Source organism: Ailuropoda melanoleuca, chromosome 16, assembly GCF_002007445.2.
Source record: "Ailuropoda melanoleuca isolate Jingjing chromosome 16, ASM200744v2, whole genome shotgun sequence".
Taxonomy (NCBI): Eukaryota; Metazoa; Chordata; class Mammalia; order Carnivora; family Ursidae; genus Ailuropoda; species Ailuropoda melanoleuca.
This window is the reverse complement of record NC_048233.1, coordinates 40,250,004-40,277,894: the sequence shown is the minus strand read 5'-3', so window position 1 is coordinate 40,277,894 and position 27,891 is coordinate 40,250,004. Positions and strand designations below refer to the sequence as shown.

Here is a 27,891-nt window from a genome sequence, read left to right as displayed (position 1 = left end):
TCTGATTCCATGTGTCTGGGATGGGGCCTAGGAATTTGTGTTTTCACCAAGTATCCCAGGTGAATTTTACCTTCAGGGAAGTTTAGTTTACCTTCTGTGGAAGAGATGGGCTTGTGAACTCGCAGCAGTGAACTTGAACATAAAGCAGAATGAGTTCGGTTTATGATAGGTTCCACCAGAGGACCTTGGAAACTGACCATGAATAAAGGGAATAGGAAAGCAAGCAGTCTGGCATGGAGAAATACAAAAAGGAGAAGCAACTGGTACAGTTCAGTTTTGGCCAGGGGATAGAAGGCCTTGAATGCCATTCCTAAGTTTAGGATTTAGTTAGATGAACAACGGGAACAGTGGAAGGTTTCCATGCAGAGAATGACATGGTCAGACTTGTATTTTAGAAAGATGTTTCTGGCAACGATGTAAAAGGTATACTGGCAAGGTGAGAGACTGATAGCGTAGAGACAAGCGGTAAGGCTCTCTTGAGAACCCAAGTGAAAGCTCTTGAAGGCGGAGGGCAGCAGGGGTGGAAAGGAAGACAAGGAATTGAGACATTGTTGGGATGTGATTAATGGGACTTGGAAACTCCCTGTTCTGTAGAGAGACTTCTCTACATTCTTACCCTTTTCACCCTGGCTAGCCCCACCTCTCTTTAGCTGAACTTGGCTCTCCCTCCACTTGCATTCTGTCTCTGAGCAGTGGCTGCTTGCTCTTTCTGCATACGCTTCCCTGAAATATCCTGGGGCCAGGAGTCAAGGTTGCTGCTCTCCTACATCTCTCCTACTGGTTCCCATCCATTGTGTTTCACTCCTTGTTCTGAAGTTCTAAGCCTGTGCTTTGAGGCTTACGTCTAACTAGACTCTTTTTATCCTCCCCTTCATTGCAGTGGTGTGCCAGCCGCCTGGCCAAACTCCTCACCTTCACTGGGGACGCTAGCTTCCAGCTTCATTCTAGTCTCAGTGTCTCTCAGCGAGGGTGCTCTGGGCATTTTCAAGGAGATAGACCTTCCTTTTGCCAGATGTTCATCATCTTGCCTTCCTCCAAATGCTAGTAGTACCCCATGACGTTGTGCCATCCAAAAAAGAAAAATGGGGTGGAAGAGAAACCCCAATAAGATTCCCTCACACATTTCCAAATGTCCCCCAGGGCCAGTAGGACCCCCCAGTGAAGAATCACTGGTCCACTGGAACTGTTTCATACTCTGGACTCTTAATTTCTTGATCTTCCCTACTTCTTCAACCTGCACATTGTGTCCTGAGGCCTTGAATCCAGTCCCAGCCTTATTGTCACAGAGAATCCATCTCTGGAACGTGCATTTGGAATACCCTGTCTGACTGCAGCCTCCTATCCTAATGCTGTTCTACTCTTTTATTCCCACTGATGCTGCTCTTGGGCCAAAACAGAACACTGAGGCCCTGGATGTTAGTCTCCTTCCTGGCTTCACTTCCTTCCCTGCCTACCTCGGTTGGTCACCTCAGTGCAACTCTCACCCCTTCCTCAGTTCTCTTCCCATCCTTTTATTCTGTAATCTTCCCCCCACACCCCAGCCAGTTCTCAAAATAGAGGAATTGGGTCTTGTAGCACTGATGAGAATTAGAAAGTTGGAAAAAGCAGTTCATCTCAGGGGCCATCTTAATCTTAAAGAGAGAAAGTACAAAGTAATCTTAGAGGTCACCTTCTCATAGCATAGCAGGGTGACTGTCTTTTCTCCACAAAGGTTATAAGGGCAAATGACAGCTATCCAAAACTGTAAGTTCCAAACCCATTAACAGAATCAGTGTGCCAGGCACCATGCTAGATTCTTAATAGAAACAGATACTATTTCTAATCCTAAAAAAAAACTGTATGAGGGAGCGACCTTAGGCCTGTTTTATAGCTGAGAGCACTGTGGATAGTTGGATTTCTTTCTGTCTAGGATTTTTCATCTGATTCTTGTATTCTAATGCACTGAATAGATCTTGAGGAGTGAGTAGAATCGTATTTGGTAGGCTGAGAGGATGGAGGCGACATTGCAGAGAACCACGGGAGTCTACGTAGAAGGCACAGAAGTGCTACAGGGCGTCCTGTGCACTTAGGGCGGTAAAAACCGGAGACTCGGCCTGTACCTCTTCTCCGTTTCATGCTCAGTGGAGACCCTGAATCAACATTGCTGATCTTGCTTACAGCTTTTAGGGTTCCCTCACCGTAGGTTCCTAAAGCAGATTGCAAGACTGGGGTCCGCAAAGCAAATACTAATTTCGACTTCCACTACCTGGTGACCTGGTTTTCTCTTATTTTCAAACACTCCCTATTACGGGGTTTAGAGTTAGTAAATCCTGCACAGGCCTAGTTAAGAGACTGTAGGAAACCTTTAGAAGTTTCTGATCAGAGAGAAATGTAAAAGTGGTGTTTGGGGGAAGCTTAATCTGGCTCATGTTTGTAGAATTAACTGGGCTTTACTTTCTAATTGTTAGCACATTTTACATTTCTTTGTACATAAGTGTAATTTTTCTAGCATCAGAGCTTGCGTCTCATGAGTTCTTTATAGCTCCAGACTTATTTCTTTTACTGAACCTCTATACTATATAAATTATTAGATTTGAGGTAAGAAAGGCCCTATTGATGAGTCCATTTAAATGGCTAGCTCTGGTCTTATTCACCATTGACTTCAGCATGAAATAGCCCTTTGCTTGATGGAAATGTTGCTCTTCTGGTGGAGTTTGGTTTCTTTGCAGAAGACTCCTCTTTGACTCTTACATTTTTGGAAGTAAAGGGAATCTAGCTCAGTGGTTTTCAACCTATCTTAATTGAGTTCTTCAGAGGAACCTCAGGGGCCCGTTCTGGGAAGATGGGAAGATCTGAAGGGCCAAGCCTCAGACCTTCCACACTAGCCGTCCTGCTTTGATCCCTTTTATATGTTAGGTTCTAAATCAGATACCATTTGAAGAGAGGATTCTGCTGTGAAAAGAGTTTTAAAACCATTTATCTGGCCAACCTTTGCCCCATTCCTCTGACAGACAAGGAACTTGATATCCAGCAATTATGACTGAAGTTCACCCCCCAAGATAATGGCAAAGCTGAATTCAGCAAACAGATCCCTGCCCCCCATCACCCTTCCCCCATGTCACAGTTCCTCCCGCTCTTGTTATAACTTTCCCGGTAACATAGTCTGAAGAAAGAACATGGTTTATATTTAGTTTTCTCTGACTGTTCTTCCTTCATTAAGAAAAAATTGACCCTCAGATCTCCCTGGCTAACTTCCTCTTTTTTTTCACCCCATTTTTGCTTCTCTGTAATATTTTAGTGGTGAAATAGTTCCAGAGGAAAATACATTGCCTAAAACTTGGGAGTTTCCATTTTCCCTTTGCTCTGTTTGAGGGTATATAAGCAAGAGTCATAGCTCAGGAACTCTATTCTGGCCTTAGAAAAGTTTGAGGCACTGTTATTGCTCCCAAGATAATTTTAATATCCTCCATCAGCTGCCTGCCTCACAGCTGAGCATTAATGAGCAGTTGCAAGATTAAATTCTGTGTGTGAAGAAGAGACTGGAGGACAAGACAATCCGGGAAGGGAAGAGGGATAAGATTTTAATTATAGAAATGTCACTGCAAATATTTTTTACCTCAAATTTGGATCTTCAAAATGCCTTTCCCCTCCCCTGCCCCCGCAAAATCAGCAACCTTCACATTTTGTAGTCAGAATAATGCTTAGTTGCTCCAAGTGCCTTTGAGGAAAGTCTGAGGCCTGAATCCTAGTCTAACACTGAATTCAGAAGTTCGGCGCCTCAGCGTCTCTTATCATCCTGGGAGTGCAAAATGTAAAAGCACCAAGGCATTGACTTGGAAGAAAGCAGAGGTATGCAACCTTTCCTCCCTGTGTATCTACTTTTTAGCAATACCTCATTGTAAATAAAGGGTGGGGAGATTGGAGTGGGAGTTTCAAAACATAATTCAAGATAGCCACCAGCGTATATACCTGTGTCTTGCAGATGCCTCAGTGCTAAAAGGACGGGATTGAAGATGAAAACTATTCTGGTCTTCTTACTTTAAATCTATGTTTCTGTTAAGACAGTAAAGGGAAGGGAACCTTTGAGCTTATTTACTCAACTAACCACAGTGTAAATACTTTGTCTTAGAGAACAATTGACTAAGAATAAATCTGTCTGCTGATTGGCTCTGCCTCTCATATATTGTATTATTGCTGTAGTATACTGCAGATGATTACCCAGGGGGTGTGGAAACAAGGTTCAAGGCCAATTTTAAGTTCCTTTCCCTCTAATCCATTTTTCCCCTGCATTTCCATTTTTAGGGGCTGTCAGACAGATGTATTTTAGTACAAGTGGGGGAAAATATATGTACCAGAACATTCACCAAAGTGCTATTTGTAATGGTAGAAAACTGGAACCAATCCAAATGTGCATTAAAAGCAGTATGGGTGAATTAATTGTATTTATAATGGAAGAGGATCGCCAGGGTTCCCATAGCGTTCTGTGCTGGTAGTCTTTGCCTCTCATGACTTCTCAGCACTTTGTCCTTCCCACATTTTTCCTTCTCTTGGCTTCTCTGGCAGTTTCCTGGTTTTCCTACCACCTCTCTGTCTGTGCCTTGTCATTCTCCCTTACACCTCTTTCTCCTCTGCTGACTTCTAAATGTTAGAGTCTCCAGGACTACTTCTCGCACTACACACTCTTCACAGATGATATCATTCATATACTCCCATGGCTTTACCATCTGTGGACAGACAAGTCCTAAATTTATATTGCTCGCTCAGATCTCTCTTCTGAGCTCTAGACACATGTATCTAATCACTGCTACCACCAAATGGATGTTTTAGTTAACATGGCTAACACTGAACTCTTTATCTTCCCCATCCCCAAATTTGCTCCTCCTCCAGAATTCCCCATCCCAGTAAACAGTGATTCCATTGACTCAGCTGCCAGAAACCTGGGAATCGTTCTTGACTGCTTCTACCTTCTCCCTCGTGACCAATCCTGTTGATTCCACCTCTGAAATGCACCTCAAGTCTATTGCACTTTTCTTTCTCTCAAAGGCCACCACCCTGGGCCAAGCCAGCATCACCTCCCACTAATGCCGCCTCCTTTCTCAACCCCTCCAGTCCATTTTCCGCACAGCCTCTGGAGCACTCTTTTATTTTTATTCTATTTTAGGCTAATTTTTTATTTTTAATTTTTTTATTAGTTTCAGAGGAGGAGCTTAATGATTCATCAGTTGCATATAACACCCAGTGTTCATTACATCAAGTCCCCTCCTTAATACCCATCACCCAATTATCCCTTCCCTCTACCTCTCCCCTCCAGCAACCCTCAGTTTATTTCCTATGATTAAGAGTCTCTATGGTTTGCCTCCATCTCAATTTTCATCTTATTTTTCCTTCCCTTCTCCTATGTTCATCAGTTTTGTTTCTTAAATTCCACATATCAGTGAAATCATATGGTATTTGTCTTTCTCTGACTGACTTATTTCAGTTGTTTAGTTCCATTCACATCGTTGCAAATGGCAAGATTACGTTCTTTTTAATGGCTGAGTAATATTCCATTGTATATGTATACCACATCTTCTTTATCCATTCATCAGTTGATGGACATCTGGGCTCTTTCCATATTTTGGCTATGGTGGACATTGCTGCTATAAACATTGGGATGCATGTGCCCCTTCGAATCATGATGTTTGTATCCTTTGGATAAATCCCTAGTTGTGTAATTGCTAGGTTGTAGGGTAGCTCTATTTTTAACTTTTGAGGAACCTCCATACTGTTTTCCAGAGTGGCTGCACCACCTTACACTCCCACCAGCAGTGTAAGAGGGTTCCCCTTTCTCTGCATCCTTGCCAACATTTGTTGTTTCCTGACTTGTTAATTTTAGCCATTCTGACTGGTGTGAGGTGGTATCTCACTGGAGTTTTGATTTGTATTTCCCTGATGCCAAGTGATGTGGAGCATTTTTTCATGTGCCCATTGGCCATTTGTATGTCTTCCTTGGAGAAATGTCTGTTCATGTCTTCTGCCCATTTCTTGACTGGATTTTTTTGTTTCTTGGGTATTGAGTTTGATGAGTTCTTTATAGATCTTGGATGCTAGCCGTTAATCTGATAAGACATTTGCAAATATCTTCTCCCATTCCGTGGGTTGCCTTTTAGTTGTGTTGACTGTTTCCTTTGCTCTGCAAAAGCTTTTTATCTTGATGAAGTCCCAGTAGTTCATTTTTGCTTTTGTTTCTCTTGCCTTTGGAGACGTGTCTAGCAAGAAGTTGCTGTGGCCGAGGTCACAGAGGTTGTTGCCTGTGTTCTCCTCAAGGATTTTGATGGATTCCTGTCTCACATTTAGATCTTTCATCCATTTTGAGTTTATTTTTGTGGAACACTCTTTTAAAAACATGAATTGGATCAGAGGCCATTCCTTGTACCTAGGATTCTGTTCAAAATGCTCACCATGGCACATAAAACGCCTGCCTCCCCGCACCATCTCTTGCCCTCTCCCTTTCTCACTGTGCTCCAGCAACACTGGAGTTGTTTGTGTACCTTATACACCAGAGACACTTTCTTGCCTTGGGGCCTTTCTCTGTGCTAGTTTTCTGTGCCTGGAATGCTTTCCCCCACCGCTCCACCTTGTTTTGCCTGGCTAACTCCTCTGGTCAAACTTTAGATCTCAGTCTAAAGGTCATTTTTTCTTTTTTTTTTTCTTTTTTTTTTCTTTTTTTTTTAATTTTCTTTTTTTTTTTTAAAGATTTTTATTTATTTATTTATTTGACAGAGATAGAGACAGCCAGCGAGAGAGGGAACACAAGCAGGGGGAGTGGGAGAGGAAGAAGCAGGCTCATAGCGGAAGAGCCTGATGTGGGGCTCGATCCCACAACGCCGGGATCACGCCCTGAGCCGAAGGCAGACGCTTAACCGCTGTGCCACCCAGGCGCCCCTAAAGGTCATTTTTTCAACAAGACTTTCCTTCACACATGCAACACACACACCCCACCCACTGCCTTCCCAATTTGGTTCCTTTGTTAGGTTATTTCATAATACTGTGTTCTTTTTCTTTGAAGGATTTTTGGGGTGTGTGTGTGTGTGTGTGTGTGTGTGTTTGTATTCATGTGCTTATGTGTTTAATGTCTAAACTGTAAGCTGTCTGAGAGCAGGAACTGTATCTCTTTGGGTTATTTCTTTTACTCCTTTTCTCTAGGGCTTAGAACATACTGCTTGAATGAAAATTCAGCTCTTCTAAAGTGGAAAAAGATGCAGAATTGTATGTACAGGGGTGCATGGGTGGTTCTGTCGGTTGAGTGTCAGACTCTTGGTTTTGGGTCAGGTCATGAACTCAGTGTCCTGAGATTGAACTCTGTGTTGGGCTCCATGCTCAGTGAGGAGGCTGCTTAAGGTTCTCAACTCTCTTTCTGCCCCTCCACTCTGAAATAAATAAATCTTTAAAAAAAAATAAAAAGAATACAATATTATCCCATATTTGCAATTTTTAAAAAATTGGTGTATTTTGGATGCTAATCCCTTATCAGATATGATGGGCGAATATTTTCTTTTATTTCATGGATTGCCATTTCACTCTGTTGATGGTTTCCTTTGACGCACAGGCTTTGTTAAAGTTCGGTTTGTCTACTTTTTCTTTTGTTGCTGTGCTTTTATTCCAAGAAATTATTGCCAAAGTCAGTGTCATGATGCTCAGTCCCTATTTTTTTCTAAGAGTTGTGTAGTTTTAGTTCTTTTTTTTTTTAATTTTTTAAAAGATTTTATTTATTTATTCGACAGAGATAGAGACAGCCAGCGAGAGAGGGAACACAAGCAGGGGAGTGAGAGGAAGAAGCAGGCTCACAGCAGAGGAGCCCGATGTGGGACTCTATCCCGGAATGCCGGGATCACGCCCTGAGCCAAAGGCAGACGCTTAACCGCTGTGCCACCCAGGCGCCCCTGTATAGTTTTAGTTCTTACACTTAGGTCTTTAATCCATTTTGACTTAATTTTGTATATGGTGTTAGGTAAGGGTCCAACTTCATTTTTTTTTTTGCTCCAGGATATCCAGTTTGCCTGCAATACTTGTTTAAAAACCGTCCTTTCCCTGTTAGATGGTCTTGGCTCCTTTGTTGAGAAGCCTTTGAACTATATATGTGAGGGTTTATTTCTGGGCTCTATTCCATTCCATTGATCTGTATGTCTGTCTTTACGCCAATATCACACTGTTTTGTTGTGTTTTTTTAATTGTGGTAAAATATACATAACTTATCATTTATCATTTTAACCATTTTTAAGTATACAATTCAGTATGTTAAGAACATTCACATTGTTGTGCAGCCGTCACCACCATCCCTTTTTCTTTTTATAGCTACATAGTATTCCATACATGAGTAGATTATAATTTCTTTGCCAGTCTTCTGCTAATGGTCATTCAGCTTGTTTTCAGTCTTTCGTTACTACATTTAATGCTATGACAGATAGTCTAACATAAAAGTCATTTTTGCCTGTATGAATATATCTGTAGGACAAATTCTGAAACAAAATTAATGAATCACAACATTTGTGCTTTTGTGATTTTTATAAAATTGACAAAATGCCCTCCATAGAGGTTTTATTAATTTACTATCAGTACATTAGCCTTTTTTTTTTTTTAAGATTTTATTTATTTGTCAGAGAGAGAGAGAGCACAAGCAGGGGAAGCGGCAGTTAGAGGGAGAAGCGGGCTCCCTGCAGGGAGCCCAATGCGGACCGATCACAGGAACCTGGGATCATGACCTGAGCCAAAGCAGATGCTTGACTGAGCCACCCAGGCATTCCTGTATATTAGCTTAAAAAAAAAAATCTCTTCCTATGTCAAAGGTAAAGAATTTTAGTGTTGTTTGAATTTTCATTTTGAAATTGAACATCCTTTTTGTTTAAGAGCCATTTGATATCCTTTTTGTGAACTGTACGTTTGTACCTGGGCCCATTTTTCTATGAAGTTGTTTGTGGTTTTCTTATTGATTCGTAAGAGTTCTTTTTTTTTTTTATTACAATGTGTTAGCCACATACAGTACATCATTAGTTTTTGATGTAGTGTTCCATGATTCATTGTTTGCATATAACACCCAGTGCTGCATGCAATACGTGCCCTCCTTAATACCCTTCACCGGGCTAGCCCGTCCCCCCACTCCCCTCCCCTCTAAAACCCTCAGTTTGTTTCCCGGAGTCCATAGTCTGTCATGGTTCATTTCCCCCTCTGTTTACCCCCCCTTCATTTTTCCCTTCCTTCTCCTAACGATCTCCCTGCTATTTCTTATGTTCCACAAATAAGTGAAACCATATCATATTTCTTATGTTCCACAAATGAGTGAAACCATATAATAATTGTCTTTCTCTGCTTGACTTATTTCACTTAGCATAATCTCCTCCAGTCCCATCCATGTTGATGCAAATGTTGGGTAATCATTCTTTGTAACAGTTTTTTTTAATTTAGGAATATTAGCCTTTGGTCTGTAATATAAGTTGCCAGGTATCTTCCCAGCTTGTCACTTGCCCATTATCTTCCATAACCTATTTATGGTCAAAGAAATACCAGAGATTTTTTGGAAGTCGTTCACCCTACTTTATTAGAAAGCTTTGCTCAGTTGCAGAGTGATTCCCAGCCTGGTGAATGAGACGCTTATTAATATCTGATTGTTCAAATTTAAACAGTGACAGAACTGGAAGAGACCTTAGAAATCTTCTCATATAGTCATTTTAATTCTGTAGATGAGGCCCAAGTAAAAGTAAATGGAGCGATGTAACCGAGGTTACATAGCAGGTAAGCAATGGTGGCACCTTGTTGAGAAGTCTTTGTCTGTATTTGAAATATATATATACCAGAACCAGGGCATTTTTCTGTCCTTCATTTTGAATAAGGTTATTCTGTTTAACACACACACCAAGAAAGTTCTGAACTTATGAGGGTATTTTTTTAATTGAAAGTTGGTTTTGGTAGAGGCATGGGCCCTTCCCCATTCTGCTTTTTATCTTTTTCTCTCACCTCCTTTTCCTTCCCCAAATGTCTTGTGAAATTGAGCAATTCTACCTTAAGACAGAACAAATGGCCCTCTTCTAGGGTAGGATTGGTGCTGAGTGGTAGGCATGTAGGCTTAAGGAGAGTCACGGGATGGGGCTTCTCTGGGTACAAGGCCTTTCCGTGCTTGACTCAGAGACCCTGAGGAAGCTAGGTGAAGGTTGTTCTGGGTGGTCTGGGGATTTGCTGCAGCCTACACCTCCCAGCCCATCTTTGTCTTCAAATGGAGAAAACCAGATCTCCCCTGAAAAGCTCTGGGACTTCAGTCGTTTCTCAGGGATCTTCTGATCCAAGTAATAAAAATAATAAAAGTAATAATAAAATTAAAATAATTAAATCATATATGCCTGTTTATCAAATCTAAGATGCCATCCACTGTAGCCTTGCCACTATTTTATGCGTCACTAAGAAAAAATACTGCCAATTAAAAGGACCGATGCTTGCTTAGCGCATAAACTTTTCTCATGTATCCTAAACAATAAAGTAGTTTTTCTTTAAATACGAAATCATAGTGTAATTTCTTTAAAGACATTTTAAGTGGCATTTAAAACATGTGCAATACCATCAAATACATTGAGCTAAAGTGACAATACCAACAACTTAGATTAAATTCACACATGACCAGGCAGTATGACTACTTCTCCATCATTTGGCAAGAATTATAAGATTCCAGAGACAATAGTGCGGGGGAAATGTGCATCCTCCGATCAATGCAATGTTATATCCTATGACTAATTCTGAAGCATTTTTACACACGTGATCTCAATCTTCAAAGCAACCTGGAAAATAGATATATAAAGCCATTTTCTAGATAAGGAAACTGAGACTTGCCAGATATCACAGTAAATGAGTGAATGAAGTAGGACTCTAACCCCAGACTTTCTGCTCTACCTAGTTATTTCCCAGCATTTGACCTCTTCGCCTTGGATCCATGCAGGAAGGGAGGGCCGCTCTGATTTTGTGCTTCTTCTGATAGAGTTGATTAAAGACACTTGCTGGCAGAAATATGTAGGCAGAAGTTGTTTTCTTAAAGATTTAAAAAGTAAAAATATAAATTTAATCTGAGGACATTCTCTTTCTCCCCTTCTTCTCTGAAGGTACCAGAAAGCAGCTGAAGAAGCAAACATGGAAAAGAGGAGACGTGTAAGTATTGAGAAGCCCTGGGGCAGGTGGGACTTCCGGAGGGGAGTCTGTGTGGCCCAGCCACCTGCAGCCTCCGCGGGGCTTGGGCTGCATGTCAGCTGAGCCGGGCATGGGTGCCAGCTGCTCTGATTTGTGTGCCATTTACTCAGGAGAATGTGGCTCGGGTGCAGGGAATCTTATTTTTCCACTCAAGTTCTCCTTTTGAACCCTTTTTTTCCTTCCCTGAGTTGAGTGAAAGATAGAAGGCCAAGTGCTTTGCCTGAGGTTAGTGAAATGGCTTACTCCTTCAGCTCAAGTTAGAATACAGGGTCCTCTAGGCTTCAGCCCTTGTTCCAAACCAAACAGCCAGGATTTCTATAGTTCTGCATTTAAATGGTAGCAGCTGTGCAGCTGTTGTCATCCTCTGGGTTCTTTGTTTAAAGCACACTTCTTGACCCACTCTAGTTAGCAAATTTCTCAGCTGCAGGATCCATCAAAGGCTAAAACCTTAGAACAAGCTCTCTGCTCATAACCATTCTGCACTCTCCCCGCTGGCTAGCCTCCAGCTGGGCTGGAGAGTGTATTTCTTTTGAAATCTTACTTGATTTAATCTTATGCGGAAAAAACCTCACATATTTGGTTAAGAATTCTTTAATTTGACTGGCATTGCAAAAATATCCTCCTGGCAGTTTATAGTACCCAACCTATTTAAATTAGTACATAACGTGCCCCTGTCAATTTGTTCTCTCTCAGGGGGTAATGCTGACCAGGTCTTTGGCTTAATTTTCCTGTAATTAAAAAATGGATCCCCTCTGGCACACTGTAAGCAAAAGCTACCATCATTTCACTCAACTGTTGGTTTCTTTTCTTTCCTCCTCCTCTCTCTCCTGCCTGTTATTTTTTCCCTGCCTCCTTTCCTCCTTCCTTCTTTCCTTTCACTCATCCATTTAGCAAGCATTCACAGATCACCTACAACGTGACAAGCACTGTTTTAGGCACAAATACAGATGACAGTTTGGCCATCATGGAGTTTACGTGGTAATGGGAGAGATGAACAATAAAGAAATTGTTTTGGGTGGTGATTAGTGCTAAGAAACAATGCAAAGTGGGTAAGAGGAATAGAATGTAGGGTGGTCCAGGAAAGCCTCTGATGAGGGGACGTTGGAGCAGAGATCTGAGGATATGAACCAGGGAGAAGAATGATTCAGGTGAAAGGAAGAGCATATGCAAATGTTCTGAGGCAGGAACATTCTTAACATGTTTTAGAAGTAGGAAAAGCAAAGTCATAGAGAGCCACTCTGAGGACCTGGGCTTTAATTCTGATCACATGGGGGCCTTTGGAGGGTTTCTGTGCAAAGGAGTGTTGTGATCTGACTTAAATTTTAAAAAGAGGAGGAAGAAACTGTAGGAACAATGGCAGAAGCATGGAGACAAATTATAAGACAATTCAGTGATTTAGGCAAGAGATGATAATGGATTGCACTGGAGTAGTAGCTAATATAGGTGACGAGAAGTGGTCAGGATTTATACTGAAAGTAGAGAAAGAGGACTTGTGAGTGGCAACAGTGGTTTGCACTCAAACACCTGGAAAAATACCACTAATTGAGATGGAAAAGACTATAGTAAAAGCAGGTTGAGAGAAGGGAAAATGATAGCAGCTCAGTTTTGGGGCATGTTAAATATGAAATGCCTTAAAGACATCCAAGTAGAGATGTTATATAAGAATTTGTATATATATTGGGGCGCCTGGGTGGCAGAGCGGTTAAGCGTCTGCCTTCGGCTCAGGGCGTGATCCCGGCATTATGGGATCGAGTCCCACATCAGGCTCCTCCGCTAGGAGCCTGCTTCTTCCTCTCCCGCTCCCCCCTGCTTCTGGTCCCTCTCTCGCTGGCTGTCTCTCTCTGTCAAGTAAATAAATAAAATCTTAAAAAAAAAAAAAGAACTTGTATATATAAATCTGGAACTGGAAGAGATGCAGGCTGGAGGTGAGATGTGTGTGCATCGAAGGATCAGTGGTATATAAAGACTTGAGATGTATGAGATCACTTGTTGGATGTAGATAGAAGAGAAGAGGTCTGAGGACAGAGCTCAGGAGCACCTTGATGTTTCAGAGTTAGAGAGTTAAGGAGAAACCAGCAAAGGAAATTGGGCAGGAGCAACTGGTGAAATAGCAGTAGAAACAAGAGAATGGGTGCCAGAAGCCAAGTGAAGAAGATGCTTTTTTTTTTTTTTTAAGATTTTATTTATTTATTTGACAGAGATAGAGACAGCCAGTGAGAGAGGGAACACAAGCAGGGAGAGTGGGAGAGGAAGAAGCAGGCTCATAGCAGAGGAGCCTGATGTGGGGCTCGATCCCATAACGCCGGGATCACACCCTGAGCCGAAGGCAGACGCTTAACCGCTGTGCCACCCAGGCGCCCCGAAGAAGATGCTTCTAAAAGGAGAGTTGTTAGCAGAGTCAAACACACAGAGAAGCTGGGAACTGACCATTGGATTTGGCAACGTGAAGGTCATTGGTAATCGTGTGCTGTTCGGGAGCGGTGGGATAAAGGCCTAACGGAGTAGCTTCAAGACAGTGTAGATAGATTTCTAGAGTGGCAGACAAACATGTATGGAGCATCTATTAGGTGCCAGGTGCTGAAGATACAAAGAGGAATAAGATGTGGTCCTTGCCTTCAAGAGACTATTTAGAGTTTAGAAAATAGAGTTTATAATCCCAGTGCAATTAGTACCATGTTAGAGAAATCCTCATGGTGCTGGGGGAGGATTTAGGAGAAACTCATAACCTGGCTATGCCATGTCAAGTAAGGCTTCCCAGAAGTGGTGCCTGACTAAACCCAAAGGACAGATAGGAATTAACTAAGCAAAGGGCAAAGAAGTGGCAGAGGAAGTGACACTTGCACAGCATGGAGACATGAGAACAGGCACATTTGATGTTTGAAAAGATAATTGTCACATTCACCAAAATGGAGGATTCAGGAAAAGAAACAAATTAAAGGGTGAGGGGTAAAGAGAGGAGAAAGGAGACTTCAGCCTTAGACGAGGATGAGTTTAAGATGCCTCTAGGATTCCCAGGTGGAATACCAGGTAAGAAGAGATATCTGTGTAGAGTTATAGGGTATGAGTCATCAATAGGCAACTGGTGGGTAAAACCAAAAGGTAGATGACATCATCTACAGGGAATAGGTAAGTGAGCAAAGAGGACCTAAGATGGAACCTTGAGGGACCCCAGCATGTGTGGGGGGGGAGGGGGAACAGAGGAAGAGAAACCCGTAAAAAAGACTGAGGAGTGACCAGAGAAATGGGAAGAAATCTAGGGGAAAAAGGGGGGGTATCTCACAGTAGCCATGAAAGGAAGGAATTTTTAAAGGGGGGGAGTGGTCAGTAGTGTCAAATGCTATAGAGAGATCAATAAAATAAAGCAGAAGTGTCCATTGCATTTGCCAGTTGAGGTAAAAGGATGTGAGCAGGTAATTAAAGAAGAAACAATAAACATATGAAAAAATGCTTAGTCTCACTAATAATAAAAAAATGTAAATTAAAGTAACCATGAAATATAAATTATAATCTAAACAGTTGGCAGATTTTTCCTTAGATAATATTCAGTATGTGAGGAAATATGAGCTCTCATACACTGGTAGTAATAGTATAGTAACCATACTGTGCTGTTCCACATCTTGCCTTTAAACACATAACATGCTTTTAGGTATCTTCCCACGTAAATATATATATTTATAATATCTAAAAAATACATATAGTATATTAAAAAAGGGGCAAAAAGTTGAGAGCTTATGCACCAAACTGTTGGCAGTGGGTATCTTGATGGGAAGGGATAAGGAAGTCAAATAGGGAAAATTAGAGTATATATTCAAGACATGTATACATTCCTATATTGATTGTGACTCCCCCCATAAGTTTTATTATTTTATTTTATTAATTTATTTTTTTAAACAGAGAGTGACTGAAGGAGGTGAAGGGCAGAGGGAGAGGGAGAGAGAATCTCAAGCAGGCACCATGCTCAGCGCTGGGCCTGACTCTGGGCTCAATCCCACAACCTTGAGATCATGACCTGAGCCAAAATCAAGAGTTGGACACTAAACGGACTGAGCCACCCGGGCGCCCCTTTTATTACTTTTGTAATTGAGAAAATAGGAAGTTAAAAATAAGATAATAAAATGAAAATGTTAAAAAGGTAATGGGTGATCTTGTCTAGAGCTCCTTCAGAAATGTTTGGATGATAAGGTTAGCATGACTGGAGAGCGAGCAAGTGGAAACAGCAAATACAGACAGTGCTTTCAAGACCCTTAACTATAAAGTGCAAGAGACAGCAATAGCTAGAGGAACATACAAAGTTGAGGGAGCGTTACTTTTTTTTGTTTTTTTTAAGGAAACTTTTTATTTTGAAATGATTTCGGATTTACAGTAGAGTTCTTAAGATAGTACAGAGAGCTCCCATGTATCTCCACCTACCCCCCCCCAATGTTAACATCTGGCATAACTCTCAAACATTTATCAAAACTAAGAAATTAACTGGCGCAATGCTATTAACTAAACTATAGAATTTATTCAGATCTACCAGTTTTTCCACTAATGACAGAGGGTTGCTTTTAAGATCCACCAGAAGCCTGAATTGTCTCCTGAAGAACAGGGAGAAATATCCATATAAATTTATAGAAGTGACTGACCAGAGGAAATACTTACATTTCTGTCATGGAAAGCAAGTTAAGAGAAACATTCAGAAGCAAGTGGGTACATTTATTCCTTCAGTAAATAGTGGGTCAGGTTACACGATAGCCTAGTTTTCCAGAAATTTACTTTTCCCTTTTCCTTCTTCTTCCACTTATATCTAGGAAAGAGAAACACAGACCATTAATACTGCCATCAGTTATATCTTCAGGTTCCTTTCAAGCATGCAATATGCCACATCTTGAAATCCGTACAGTTTGGGCACTCCTCTCCATGACGACTGTCTACCACTTTTCTGGGAAGCTCTCAGCCTAGGAATTTCTTCCCTTCCTTGGGGGCTGTGTATCTCAGTAGTCCCATGTTTGCAGCTGCACTGCTAACTCCTACCCAACGCCCTCAGCTTTTAAGATGAAGATAGCCCTGCCAAGATTTCAGCACTAATGCTCGTTGGTCCCAGCCTCTTCATTTTAATGGTGGAATAACAGAGACCCAAAGAGAGGAAAGGATTTATCTATGGTCATACATCTCAGATGGACAGTGCTGGGACACATCCCAATTCCAAGTCAAATGCTCCTGCAGAAAAGACATTGTGTTGCATTTCCAGGTTGTATCTAATCAGGATTCAGGAAGCCAGTTACGGTCCAGAGGCAAATCTGCCAAGATTCCCAGCCTTGCTGGGTAGAATGAACAGCGTGCTGGATGTCACACTTGAGAGAGGCGGCTGTGGTCGTGTAGCAACCACTGGGGCCCTTGAAAACTTGTAGCCGCCATGACTTCCCATGGCCTCTTCTAGGAAAATACTTGGGAAAAAGTTAAAACCAACTAGAATTTCACCTTACTATGTGCCCCACACCCCCACTCTGGAACAGTGGAGACTATAGAGAGAATAGAAGGAACAGTAAGAGACTGTAACCCAAGTTCAGAATTTGGGAGGTGACTGGGTACGGTGGTGGATCATCATGAGATGTGGCTGGAGGAGTAGGGAGGACCACCCACTTAATATTAATTGTCACCACTTACTGGGTGCTTTATTTATGTCAAATACTACACTACACGCTTTAATGTAGGCACATCTGTTCTCCACAATAGCCCAGTATGGTTTCAGAAATTAAACTTGCCCAAGGTCACTTGTCTGGGTGGGGCTAGAATCGACTAGTAACATATGTTCATTGTAGAAAATAGAAGCGGTTTGTAATCCCTTCTCCAGTGATAACCCAGGCCATCTAAATACAATACTCTTGCCATTGTGCAGCCCAGACTGTTGTAGCTATTGCTGTTCTGTACCTTCTTGCTGCTTTTTCCTCCCCCAAATCACTGCTTCTTCCCCATTTTTGCTCTCTTTGGGTCCTAAAGACCTGCACACTTGGCATTGCCTGGGTATATTGCCAGGAGTGATTTCAGGGTGTGGCACCTTTCATGCTGTCAGACCAGACAGCCCTTTTTGTCCCCACTTAAACACTTTTGAACGTGTACCCTTAAGAATTCCTTTTAATAAAGGGTGCCTGGGTGGCTCAGTCAGTTAAGCAAACGTCTGCCTTCGGCTCAGGTCATGATCCCAGGGTCCTGGGATTGAGGCCCACATCGGGCTCCCTGCTCAGTGAGGAGCCTGCTTCTCCCTCTTCCCACTCCCCCCTGCTCATGCTCTCTTTCTCTCAAATAAATAAATAAAAACCTTTAAAAAAAAAAAAGATTAAAAAAAAAAAGAACTCCTTTTAATAAAAGAGCACACTTATTCCTTGTTACAATGCCCCCTAAGGGATGTCCTCCACCCAGGCCCTTTTTGGGACACTGCTGGTACTCCATTCAACAGATCCCTCTCTTCCTGGTCATCATAAGTAAAGGAGAAATGGTCATTTTCGAGCTGCTTATAGTAACATTGAAACATTTTAATATTCTGTAGATTTTCGTGATAGGAAGATGATATATAGTTCTATTTTTTATTCATTTGTGTTACATAATGAATACACATTTATTGTAAAAAGAAACAAAAAAAAAATATACAAATGCCCATAATCCATGAGCCAAAGGTAACCTTGTTAACATCCTGATGTCTTTTCTTCCAGACTTTTATGTTTTTATTTATAAATACACATTTGTATTATAAAATAGGATTATGTGTCTTAAAAAAAATTTTTTTTTAAGATTTTGTTTATTTGTGAGAGAGAGAAAGAGAGAGTACAAGCAGGGGGAGCAGCAGGCAGAGGGAGAAGCAGGCTCCCTGCTGAGCATGGAGCCTGACGCGGGGCTCCATCCCAGGACCCTGAGATCATGACCTAAGCTGAAGACAGACACTTAACCAACTGAGACACCCAGGCGTCCCTGTGGTCTTAAAATTTGCTTTTTTCCACTCAGAAGTGTCTTATGAGCATCTTTCCATGTCAATAAATATACTTGGATCACATGATCAGTGAGAAAAGTAGTGTCCAGTTGCCAAGGCAAAATGCCACTTAGAGTGTCAGGGCTCCTGTTTAAAAATTTTTTTTTTAAAGATTTTATTTACTTATTTGACAGAGATAGAGACAGCCAGAGAGAGAGGGAACACAAGCAGGGGGAGTGGGAGAGGAAGAAGCAGGCTCATAGCAGAGGAGCCTGATGTGGGGCTCGATCCCATAACGCCGGGATCACACCCTGAGCCGAAGGCAGACGCTTAACAGCTGTGCCACCCAGGCGCCCCAGGGCTCTTGTTTAGGCAGGACAAGGGCAGGGCAGGTGCAGTTGGAGACCCAGCTGACTCATCCATTGTGTGTCAGGAGCTGGCATCCAGCAAAGCATGCTGCCGGCGATAAGGCAGCACCAGCGTCCAGAGCAGTTTAATTCTTTTCCAGCAAGAAAACTTTTCGCGCTTCTTGTATCCCTGATCCATTCATTCTTCCACCAATGAATCATCTTGTCAATAAAGATTTAAACCCTCAAATCAAGCAGTTGTCCTCCGTAAGTTTTTTTTTTCAGACCTTGGTGCTGTTTGATGAAGCAGCTCGTGCAGTGTATTCAGAGGAGTAACAGGGTGAGAGACTTAATTCCCAATATAGCTGCTAATCCTGTTTAATTCCCGGAAGTCTTTCAGTCCTAGGTGGTTTGTCCTTTCTTCCTTAGTTGGAAGACGGGTGAGTCACAGACCACAGGAACGGAGGGCACGGAGGTATTGGAGTTTGTGGCTTGTTGGGAGGTGGTACTGCTCGGTTTATCTATAGGAACGCTTTCAGAGTATGGGACATTGAATTTTACTTCATCGAGCATGTTTCCTCTGTTATTGTGGAACAGTGGTGGCTGTTCCCAGGATGTTTGCAATCCTGTATGTATAAATTAATTACGTTTTGACCCAGGTAAACGTGACTTTACTTAGATGTGTAAATGTGTGTCCTTCAGTCAAGAAAGTGGGTTGGGGGGCACCTGGGTGGCACAGCGGTTAAGCGTCTGCCTTCGGCTCAGGGCGTGATCCCGGAGTCCTGGGATCGAGCCCCACATCAGGCTCCTCCGCTGTGAGCCTGCTTCTTCCTCTCCCACTCCCCCTGCTTGTGTTCCCTCTCTCGCTGGCTGTTCTCTATCTCTGTCAAATAAATAAATAAAATCTTTAAAAAAAAAAAAAAAGAAAGAAAGTGGGTTGGGTAGTGTTTTCATGTGAAGCCTGGATATTTTTCTACCAGAAGGTCTGTGAAATAGTAAATTTTCTGATAACTGAGAATTTACACGTGGACAAACATGTAGAGAAGAGCAGAGGAAAAAAAGAGGATTAGGTTCTTATGTGAAAATAACATTTGTTCATATGCATGTAGATTATGTCAGATATGGTGAAATATCATCTATGCAAATACGTGTGGTGAGTTGTCTACATTTCTACATATAGTTTCAATCCTTGATGATACTATCCACAGTTACGGTATTGCCTAGTTTCAGCTATACTGCGTCTTTGTCATATTTAAAAGAAAAAAAAAAACCAGCAGGATTCCCCATGTAATTCTGTGGTATGTAACGATGAACTTGTATTAATGCATATCTGCGGTGTTTAAAAGTACCGAGTATTTTGCTTCCTCTTTCTTGTTTTCCTTATTAATCTTTGGATAAAAATCCCTCGTCTCCAATGTAACTGTCATTAGATCTGGGCTCTCCTTTCTTCTCATTTTGTCCTTATAAGGCTATCCTGTTTTATCACTTCCTGCTTCAGCTCCTGACTTTTTCTCTCTTCCCCTCTCCGTCTCCCGGGGTGGATGCTTTCTCCATGTGGCAGGGCTGTAACTGTTCACAGCTGTGTGAAACGCCAGTGGACCAGGAGCAGCTTAGGGTTTTAACTTTCATTTTACAAAGAACATGTTTGAATGTTTCAACAGGCAAGTTATAACTGGCACTTACTTCTTGTTCTTCTAGAACACTGAAAATCTCCCCCAGCACTGCAGGAGGGGAATCCTGACTGTGTTAAAGAAGAAGTGGGAGAACCCAGCCCTGGGAACAGAGCCTCACACAGACTCCCTGCGAAACAGCAGCGCTGAGGTCAGACACGGAGGCAACCATCCTGCCGGTGAAGTGGCTAGAAGCTCTGCCTCTGAGGCCGAAGCTGACCAGGAAGAACGAGCCCACCCCAGACCTAGATTCGGATCACCTCCTGAAGCCCTTACTCAGTGTCCGTATCCCCGCACTGAGGACAGTGAGCGTCTTAAAGACCACTTGAAAGAAAGTAAAAAAATGGAAAATTGTCTAGGAGAATCCAGGCATGAAGTAGGAAAACCTGAAATCAGTGAAAACACAGAAGCCGCAAACAAAATAGAGAAATACAATGTTCCGCTGAACAGGCTTAAGATGATGTTTGAGAAAGGTGAACCAACTCAAACCAAGGTAAGGACTGGGCCGATGGCAGACTTGAGAAAGCCGATTCAAGTGATTAAACAAAGCTGTTTTTCTGATCTAGACAGTTTGAGTGGTGGCCGGTATGTCTTTTGATTCAGAATTAAATGAATTAACTAAAAGTCTCGAATTATCTACATAGATGCTAAGATTTCCGGATCTTTGACCCAGTTTCACGTGAAAGCAAGCACACGCTGGGATGCAGGTTCATATCTAAAAATGAAGAGAGTTTGGTGCCGATTAGATTTTGTGTTTTTGTATGCTTGCCCTTTTAATTTGTCTTCCTTTGCCTTTTGTCATTTGTAGCTTTGGGGGGTGGAATTACTGCCGACTCTCTCTCCGCTTGGACACAGCTGCAGGCTGAGCGTTAAGGCCGGAGTTTAACATTAAGACTGAGGCTTAGTTGTCTCTTCGCTAGCTTACTCCTTCTCTTCTCAACTGCCTCATCTGTGCTTTCCAACAAATGTTTTATATCAGCTAAAATCCTCTCCCAGGAAAAATCAATGAGGATAGCCAGACTAGCTGTAGCCTTCAGGAGTTTTGACTTGCAAATGCACAGGGTTGCATTTTCCTACCACTGCTAATGAAATTTGATCCTTCGTGTGGATTGCAGACCGGGTACCCAGAGGGAATTACTTAACTAGAAAATGAGTTACATATGCTGGTGACTTATAACACAATCCAGGGGCGGCAGAACTGGTAAATTTTTCCAGTTTTCTCATACTTTCCTGCATATCTGGCTTTGTACATGGGGACGGTTTGTTACAACAGTCATTATAATGAAATAAACAGATCTGACAGGAAGCAAAGCCATCGTTTTCTCTAGATTCCATCTAGATGGGAAAGCTGAAAATTTTTAAGCTAAATACTTGGCCCAAATCCCTACATGTGTGAAGTAATGGTATAAGACCTTCTTTCTGAGACAAAAACTCGCTAACTCGTCCTATAATCTTCAGTTATGTTTGACGTGACTTAGTTTATCTCTTCCTGTAACTTGCAGTGGCTATAGCTTTCCTGCCTTGAAAAGTTCTTGGGTGCTTAAAGGATCATCTATTTCGAGGATGTAGTAAGAATTTTTAAAGGTTTGCAAACCTAGAACCCTTTCCTGTGCATGAGTTTTAGCTCTATTTTAACACTGGAACCAGTTGGCAAAAGATGTAACCACAAAGCAGTTTTATGACTCCTTAAACTCTCATCCCTCTCAATTTTTAGTCCTCTAGGCCTGCCAACTCGCTCTTTCTCCTTTATGGTCTTAATAAAAAAAAAAAATTTTTTAGGTTTTTTTTTTTTTTTTTTTAATGGGAAGAAGAATTTTAAGTGGAAGGGGAAAAAAATGTCAGAAATCCTAAATAGAGAGGAAGGGGTTTTGTTGTGACTCAAAGCACCATTGTAAGCCTCCTCCTCAGAGACCCTGTTAGAGGCAGGACGGCTGATGTCATGCCAGCACACACAATGTCGATTCAGTGCAAAAGCGTGGTGCGTGTCGAAACTGGCCTAAGGTAGGAAATGACTGGGATTGCAGCAAACAAAAATGCTGATTATGTGTAAGGATCTGGTGAGAGACTTTTTTCTCATAAATGTCTGGCGAGAGATGGGTCAGAACAAGCCTATCACTCTGTGGCTGGTCAGAGTAGAGAAAGACTCCTCGAATAAAGAAAGATCCTTCTAGATCTCTAATAGCATAGGGCAGGCAGCCTGGTCCTTAATGGTATAGGAAGATGGGAGTGGAGGGGAAGTGTCTAAGATTGACCTGGGCTTTTTTAGGTGCCCTTTAAAACTTCCTGATTAAATAGTCATTTATCACTTAATGGACTGCTTAGTAAAACAGAGCTGCCCTTGGTTTTATGGCTGTTTCTAAATAAGCATCCTTATCCATGTTAGGAACATGGATAGTTTACTTTTAAAAAGTTTTGTCTAATATTTTTTAAAAATGTTAAAAATAGTTTTGTCTGGGGCGCCTGGGTGGCACAGCGGTTGGGTGTCTGCCTTCAGCTCAGGGCGTGATCCCGGCGTTATGGGATCGAGCCCCACGTCAGGCTCTTCCACTATGAGCCTGCTTCTTCCTCTCCCACTCCCCCTGCTTGTGTTCCCTCTCTCACTAGCTGTCTCTATCTCTGTCGAATAAATAAATAAAAATCTTAAAAATAAATAAATAAATAAAAATAAAAATAGTTTTGTCTACTTTAGCTTAGGGAATAACTAATTAGTTTGAAACTACATTATGGTTAATGTTAACATAATTTCAGCTTTAACATGGATAAGGCTTTAATCGGGAAGTTACATAATTGGATCTTTGGAAGGAAGCTCTGAGAAATATGGTAGGGACTCTAGAAATCTTTTTGGGAGCAAGAGTGTACAAGAAAGAATGTGTACTTCGGAGCTAACAGATGAGTACCTCCATGAGACAAGTAAAGATAGTAGGTACAAATTGTGTGAATCTTTGGTTCCATAATTAAATTTTAGAGAACTGGACTGAATCTCAACTAACTAGCTGGGCAGGGTCAGGGAGCACATAGATAATGGAAATAATGCTCTAATGTTGTGTCCTCCTAAATCTTTTTCTCAGTTATTTATAGGAGACAACGTTAATTGGCTTCAGTTCCACTTTTCTTAGTCTCTCTTGCTCCCTTTTGCCTGAGATGGTTCTGTTGTTGTCCACTTTTCTTCCTGATCTCTGCCCTCCTGTTTTTTTTCTCTCTCCTTGTGGAATCTCATCTCGTTCCATGACTCCAGGAGGTGAACCCCCAAACTAGATTCTAATCCTCAGTTCTTAACCCAAGCTTCAGCCTCATATTTTTGGTTGCCTGCCAGATCGGACATCTCTCTTTGAATATCCCTTAGGCACTCGCATTCAGGAAGGCTGAAAAAGAAATCATTGTCTTTCTAACCAAAACCTGCTTTACCCCGGTGTCTCTTCATGCATTACCATGCACCAAATCTTCATGCATTACCATACATCAAATCTTCATGCATTACCATGCACCAGATCTCCTTGTCGTGAAACTCTTTAGAATCGGTTCTTCCTTCTCCCTGCCTCCTCTTCCCAGTCAGTCACTTACTAAGCCATGTAAATAAGCCTACCCTCGGGGCGCCTGGGTGGTTCAGTCAGTTGGGCATCTGTCTTTAGCTTCGGTCTCAGTCCCAGGGTCCTGGGATCGAGCCCCACATCGGGCTCCCCACTCAGTAGGGAGTCTTCTTCTCCGTCTCCCTCTGTGCCCACTTTTGTGCTCTCTCTGTCTCTCAAATAAATAAATAAATAAATAAATAAATAAATAAATAAATCTTTAAATAAATAAATAAGCCTACCCTCTACACATCTCTCAAGTATGGGCCATTCTGTCTGGTCCCATAGTATTGCTATTACCTCCCCCATCAGCCTCTTTTCTTTCTTCCCATGCATCCTCTACAATGTTGCTCTTTATTTTTCTAAATAGATTTGTAAATTAGTTTACTCCCTCAGTCAGAAACTTTTGATGACCCAGGGTTCCACCCAGGCAGTCATAAGTGTCTGACTTTTGATTTCTGTTAAGGTTTGATTTCAGGGTCATGAGATCATGCCCCATGTAGGGCTCCATGCTCAGTGCAGAGTCTGCTTAAGATTCTCTCTCCCTCTGCCCCTCCCACTCATTCTCTCTCTTTCTCTCTCTCTCTCTCTCTCTAAAATAAGTAAATCTTAAAAAAATTTTTTTGATGCCTCAGAATTAATCCATATTCAATATTTGGGTCTTCCACAGTCTGAGCTCAACATACCTTTCAGTCTCAGAGCCAATCTTATACTTAAACCTTGGATCACTCCTCACTTTCTAAATCATTCATGCCTGTCACCCCATTACTGCTTTCTGAAATCTTATTCCTCAAGGTCTATCAAAACTGAGATTTTACCTCAGTTTCTCTCGACTAAATTAACCCTTCTTGCTCTCCTATACCTATTGAATTTTCTTTTTACTTTTGTTTGCCATTTATATCATGCTTCCCTTAATAATCACGTATAAATTTGTATACTCCTGGGGCACCTGGGTGTCTCAGTTAAGCGTCCAACTCTTGATTCCGGCTCAGGTCATGATCTCAGGGTTGTGGGATTGAGCCCCCCCTTGGGCTCTGTGTTGGTGGGGGGGGGCGGGGTCTGCTAGTCCCTCTCACTCTGCTTTTCCTCCCCCCCCATCTCTACAAAATAAATAAAATCTTTAAAAAAAATTTTGTATACTCCCAAAGTCTGTAATCTCTTTCAAAGTAATGGTGTTTTTCTTCCCCAGTCGTTAGTACAATGAGTTAGCTCTTAGTTTTTACTTAATAAAAGGAAGAAACAAAGCTTAGAGTTCAAATAGGTTATAAATAATAAGAGTTGATTAAATGCTCTTCCTCACTTATTCTCTACCTTTAGTGAATAGATACATTATTCAGGTCAGATGGTTTAGTTGAACATGATGGCTCTAATTCCTATGAGCAAATGAGCAGTGGCTGGATTAATATAACCTACCATCATTACTAGGAAAAAGAAACATGCCCAGCACCCCCAGTGGCATATACTGAGGTGGTCTAGCAATCCTAACTTCATGTATATGTTGATCTGGATTTTAGATAGCTGAGGTAACTATCCTGGACATCCTTTTATGAAAAGATAGCTGATTAACTAGTCATAACCAACATTCAGTTATCATCGCGTTGGCATTTGAATCCATAATCTTTAGAAACCAGAATGTGGTTATTCAAAAAATTAAGTACCTCCTCTTTTATGCCCTGGAATGACCAGGAGCCTGTAAGGAGCATGTGACAGGCTCATTCAATCTCACTTCTTTCTGTTTGGTTCCTAACATACTTGGTTCACACAAATCCTTGGATAGGAGAATAAAGACCAAATATTTGGATGACATATTTCTGCCTTCATAACCTATTTAAATTACTGTCTTCTGCTTGGGTCAAGATTGAACCACTTAAGTGTAATGCAAGAAAATAGGACTAGACTGTGGATATCTGTTGATACTTTGATACAGATGTGAACTACTGCTTCTTCCATGAAGTGTTTCCATTTTGTAGGAGAGGAGTTTGATAAAGGAAGAAAGGAGAGAAGAGGAGAGAGTACTTCCTCACCAAAAAATCACTGTTTCCTAAAACACATAAGCTCATTCATTTGCTCATTCTTTGGAGACTAAGCATGGATGGAAAGTCGCAATGAGAAAATAATAAGTTTGTCCATAAGTGAAAAGAATTAAACTATTTAGATTTTTTTTTCTTTCTCCTTTTCCCTCCATTATTCATGGTACATTTTAATGCTTTTAGTTAGTCATTTTTTAATTGTGTGAACTTGTCTATATTACAAAGGCAAAACAGTACATTCAGCTAAAATAGAAGTATCTAAAATAAAAATGGAAGTTTCCATTGTCCCAGCCCCTTTTTCACTTGTTTGCTACTTTTCTCGCCTTAGACTCCTAAGCCCTTAAACTTTCCTTAGAATTTCTGTTCCTCTTATCACCAGGATCATTATATGAGTGGCTAGCACCAAAACACCAACAAATCCACACTTGTTAATATGAGAGTAAAACTATCCTTCTTCAAACAGTCCAAAATTTTTGTGGTTTTTCTTCGTGTAATTTCGTGGAAGTGACATTTGGTATTTTGTTTAGCTTTCTCTAACTCGTACAGAACAGTGTATATGTGTTGGTGTCCTGGAGTAAGCAGTTGAGAAAATAAGGAAACCAAGCTGAAGTCTGATGTGTGTTCATTAGATAGTTTATCCGTGGCCGACCAATCTGTAATCTACATCAAGGAAACAATTTATATTTGCCTTCTTGAAGAATGGATAGGTGTCCAAAGGGAATCTGTACATTGTTATAAAATTATCCATGACATTTTATTTTCTCCTTTCTTGGTTCTCTTATCCACTTAGTGTTCTCTTAATAACATTTTTCTTCTCTTAATAACATTTTTCTTCTGTTTCCTTAATGTCTTAAGTAAGTCATTTGAAATTATATTCTAAGAAGAATAAAATTCTGAAGAGGTTCATAATTGGTATTAATTGCATATTTTTAAGCCATAATTTTAAGGTGGACTTAGGGAGTTATTGAATAACTGTCAATATCACTGTAGGATCTAATACAGTCTTTTTTTTTTTTTGAGAGAGAGAGAGAAAGAGCAAGCACAAGCAGGGTCGAGGAGCAGAGAGGGGCAGACAGAGAAGCAGACTCCCCACTGAGCAGGGAGCCTGATGTGGGGCTTGATCCCAGGACTCCGAGATCACGATCTAACCCGAAGGCAGCCGTTTAACCAACTGAGCCACCCAGGCTCCCCAATATAGTCATTTTCATGTAGGGGAAAATATCTTTAGTTTGCTTTTCAGCAAATCATAAATCTTTTTTTTTTTTTTTGAAGATTTTATTTATTTATTTGACAGAGAGAGACAGGCAGTGAGAGAGGGAACACAAGCAGGGGGAGTGAGAGAGGAAGAAGCAGGCTCATAGCACAGGAGCCTGATGTGGGGCTCGATCCCGGAACGCCGGGATCACGCCCTGAGCCGAAGGCAGACATTTAACAACTGAGCCACCCAGGCACCCCAGCAAATCATAAATCTTAAATTGACCCAACATTAAACCTCCAATAGATAACATGCTAGAACTTTAAATATGGGCACAGTAACTGGTTTTGTTAAATAAACAAAAGAATTACCTTTGTTTTTTCTATCAATGCCATCTTTCTCATATATCCTACCAAAAGTAATTGTTTTTGCTTATTTATTATATTCACCCATGATTTATAGCTTCTTCTATAATTTCAAAATGTAAGTATACTGCTCTCAGTGTTATTTTGACTGACCTCTCTAGCACATCATTTCTGGTAAAGACGTCGTACCAGTATAAAATTAAGTTATTTACCCTTAATTAGTAATTGAGTAATTCTTTCGTCTTTGGTGGTAAGGTAGTAATGGATCCAGGTGTAGAGATGCCGGTCAAGGAATTCTGATATTTCTCCCTGTTTGTTGCCCTAAATGGCTGTTCTTGATGTACCAACTGAGACCAGTCATCTCTTTCCTGTTTACTTTCAGGCCAACTAACTGCTTACTGGTTTTTAGCTGGTTTCATTACAATAAAACATGTTGAAAAGTTAAAAATCAAAACATGTTGATAAGAAACGTCAGAGGGGCTCCTGGTGGCTCAGTTAAGCGTCTGCCTTCAGCTCAGGTCATGATCTCTGGGTCCTGGGGTTGAGCCCCACTTCAGGCTTCTGCTTCTCTCTCTCTCTCTCCCCCTCCCT

General features: G+C 41.4%; 1 protein-coding gene across 2 annotated transcripts in view; it reads left to right on the top strand.

The window, feature by feature from the left end:
* The window catches only part of LIMA1 (LIM domain and actin binding 1), an 87,744-nt gene that overhangs the window by 33,406 nt on the left and 26,447 nt on the right, over positions 1–27,891 (top strand). For both annotated transcript variants that reach the window (XM_002922368.4, XM_011228886.3), the window contains exons 3-4: positions 11,100–11,145; positions 20,173–20,637. In XM_002922368.4, the coding sequence (XP_002922414.1) occupies positions 11,100–11,145; positions 20,173–20,637 (511 nt within the window). The remainder of the gene's footprint in view (positions 1–11,099; positions 11,146–20,172; positions 20,638–27,891) is intronic.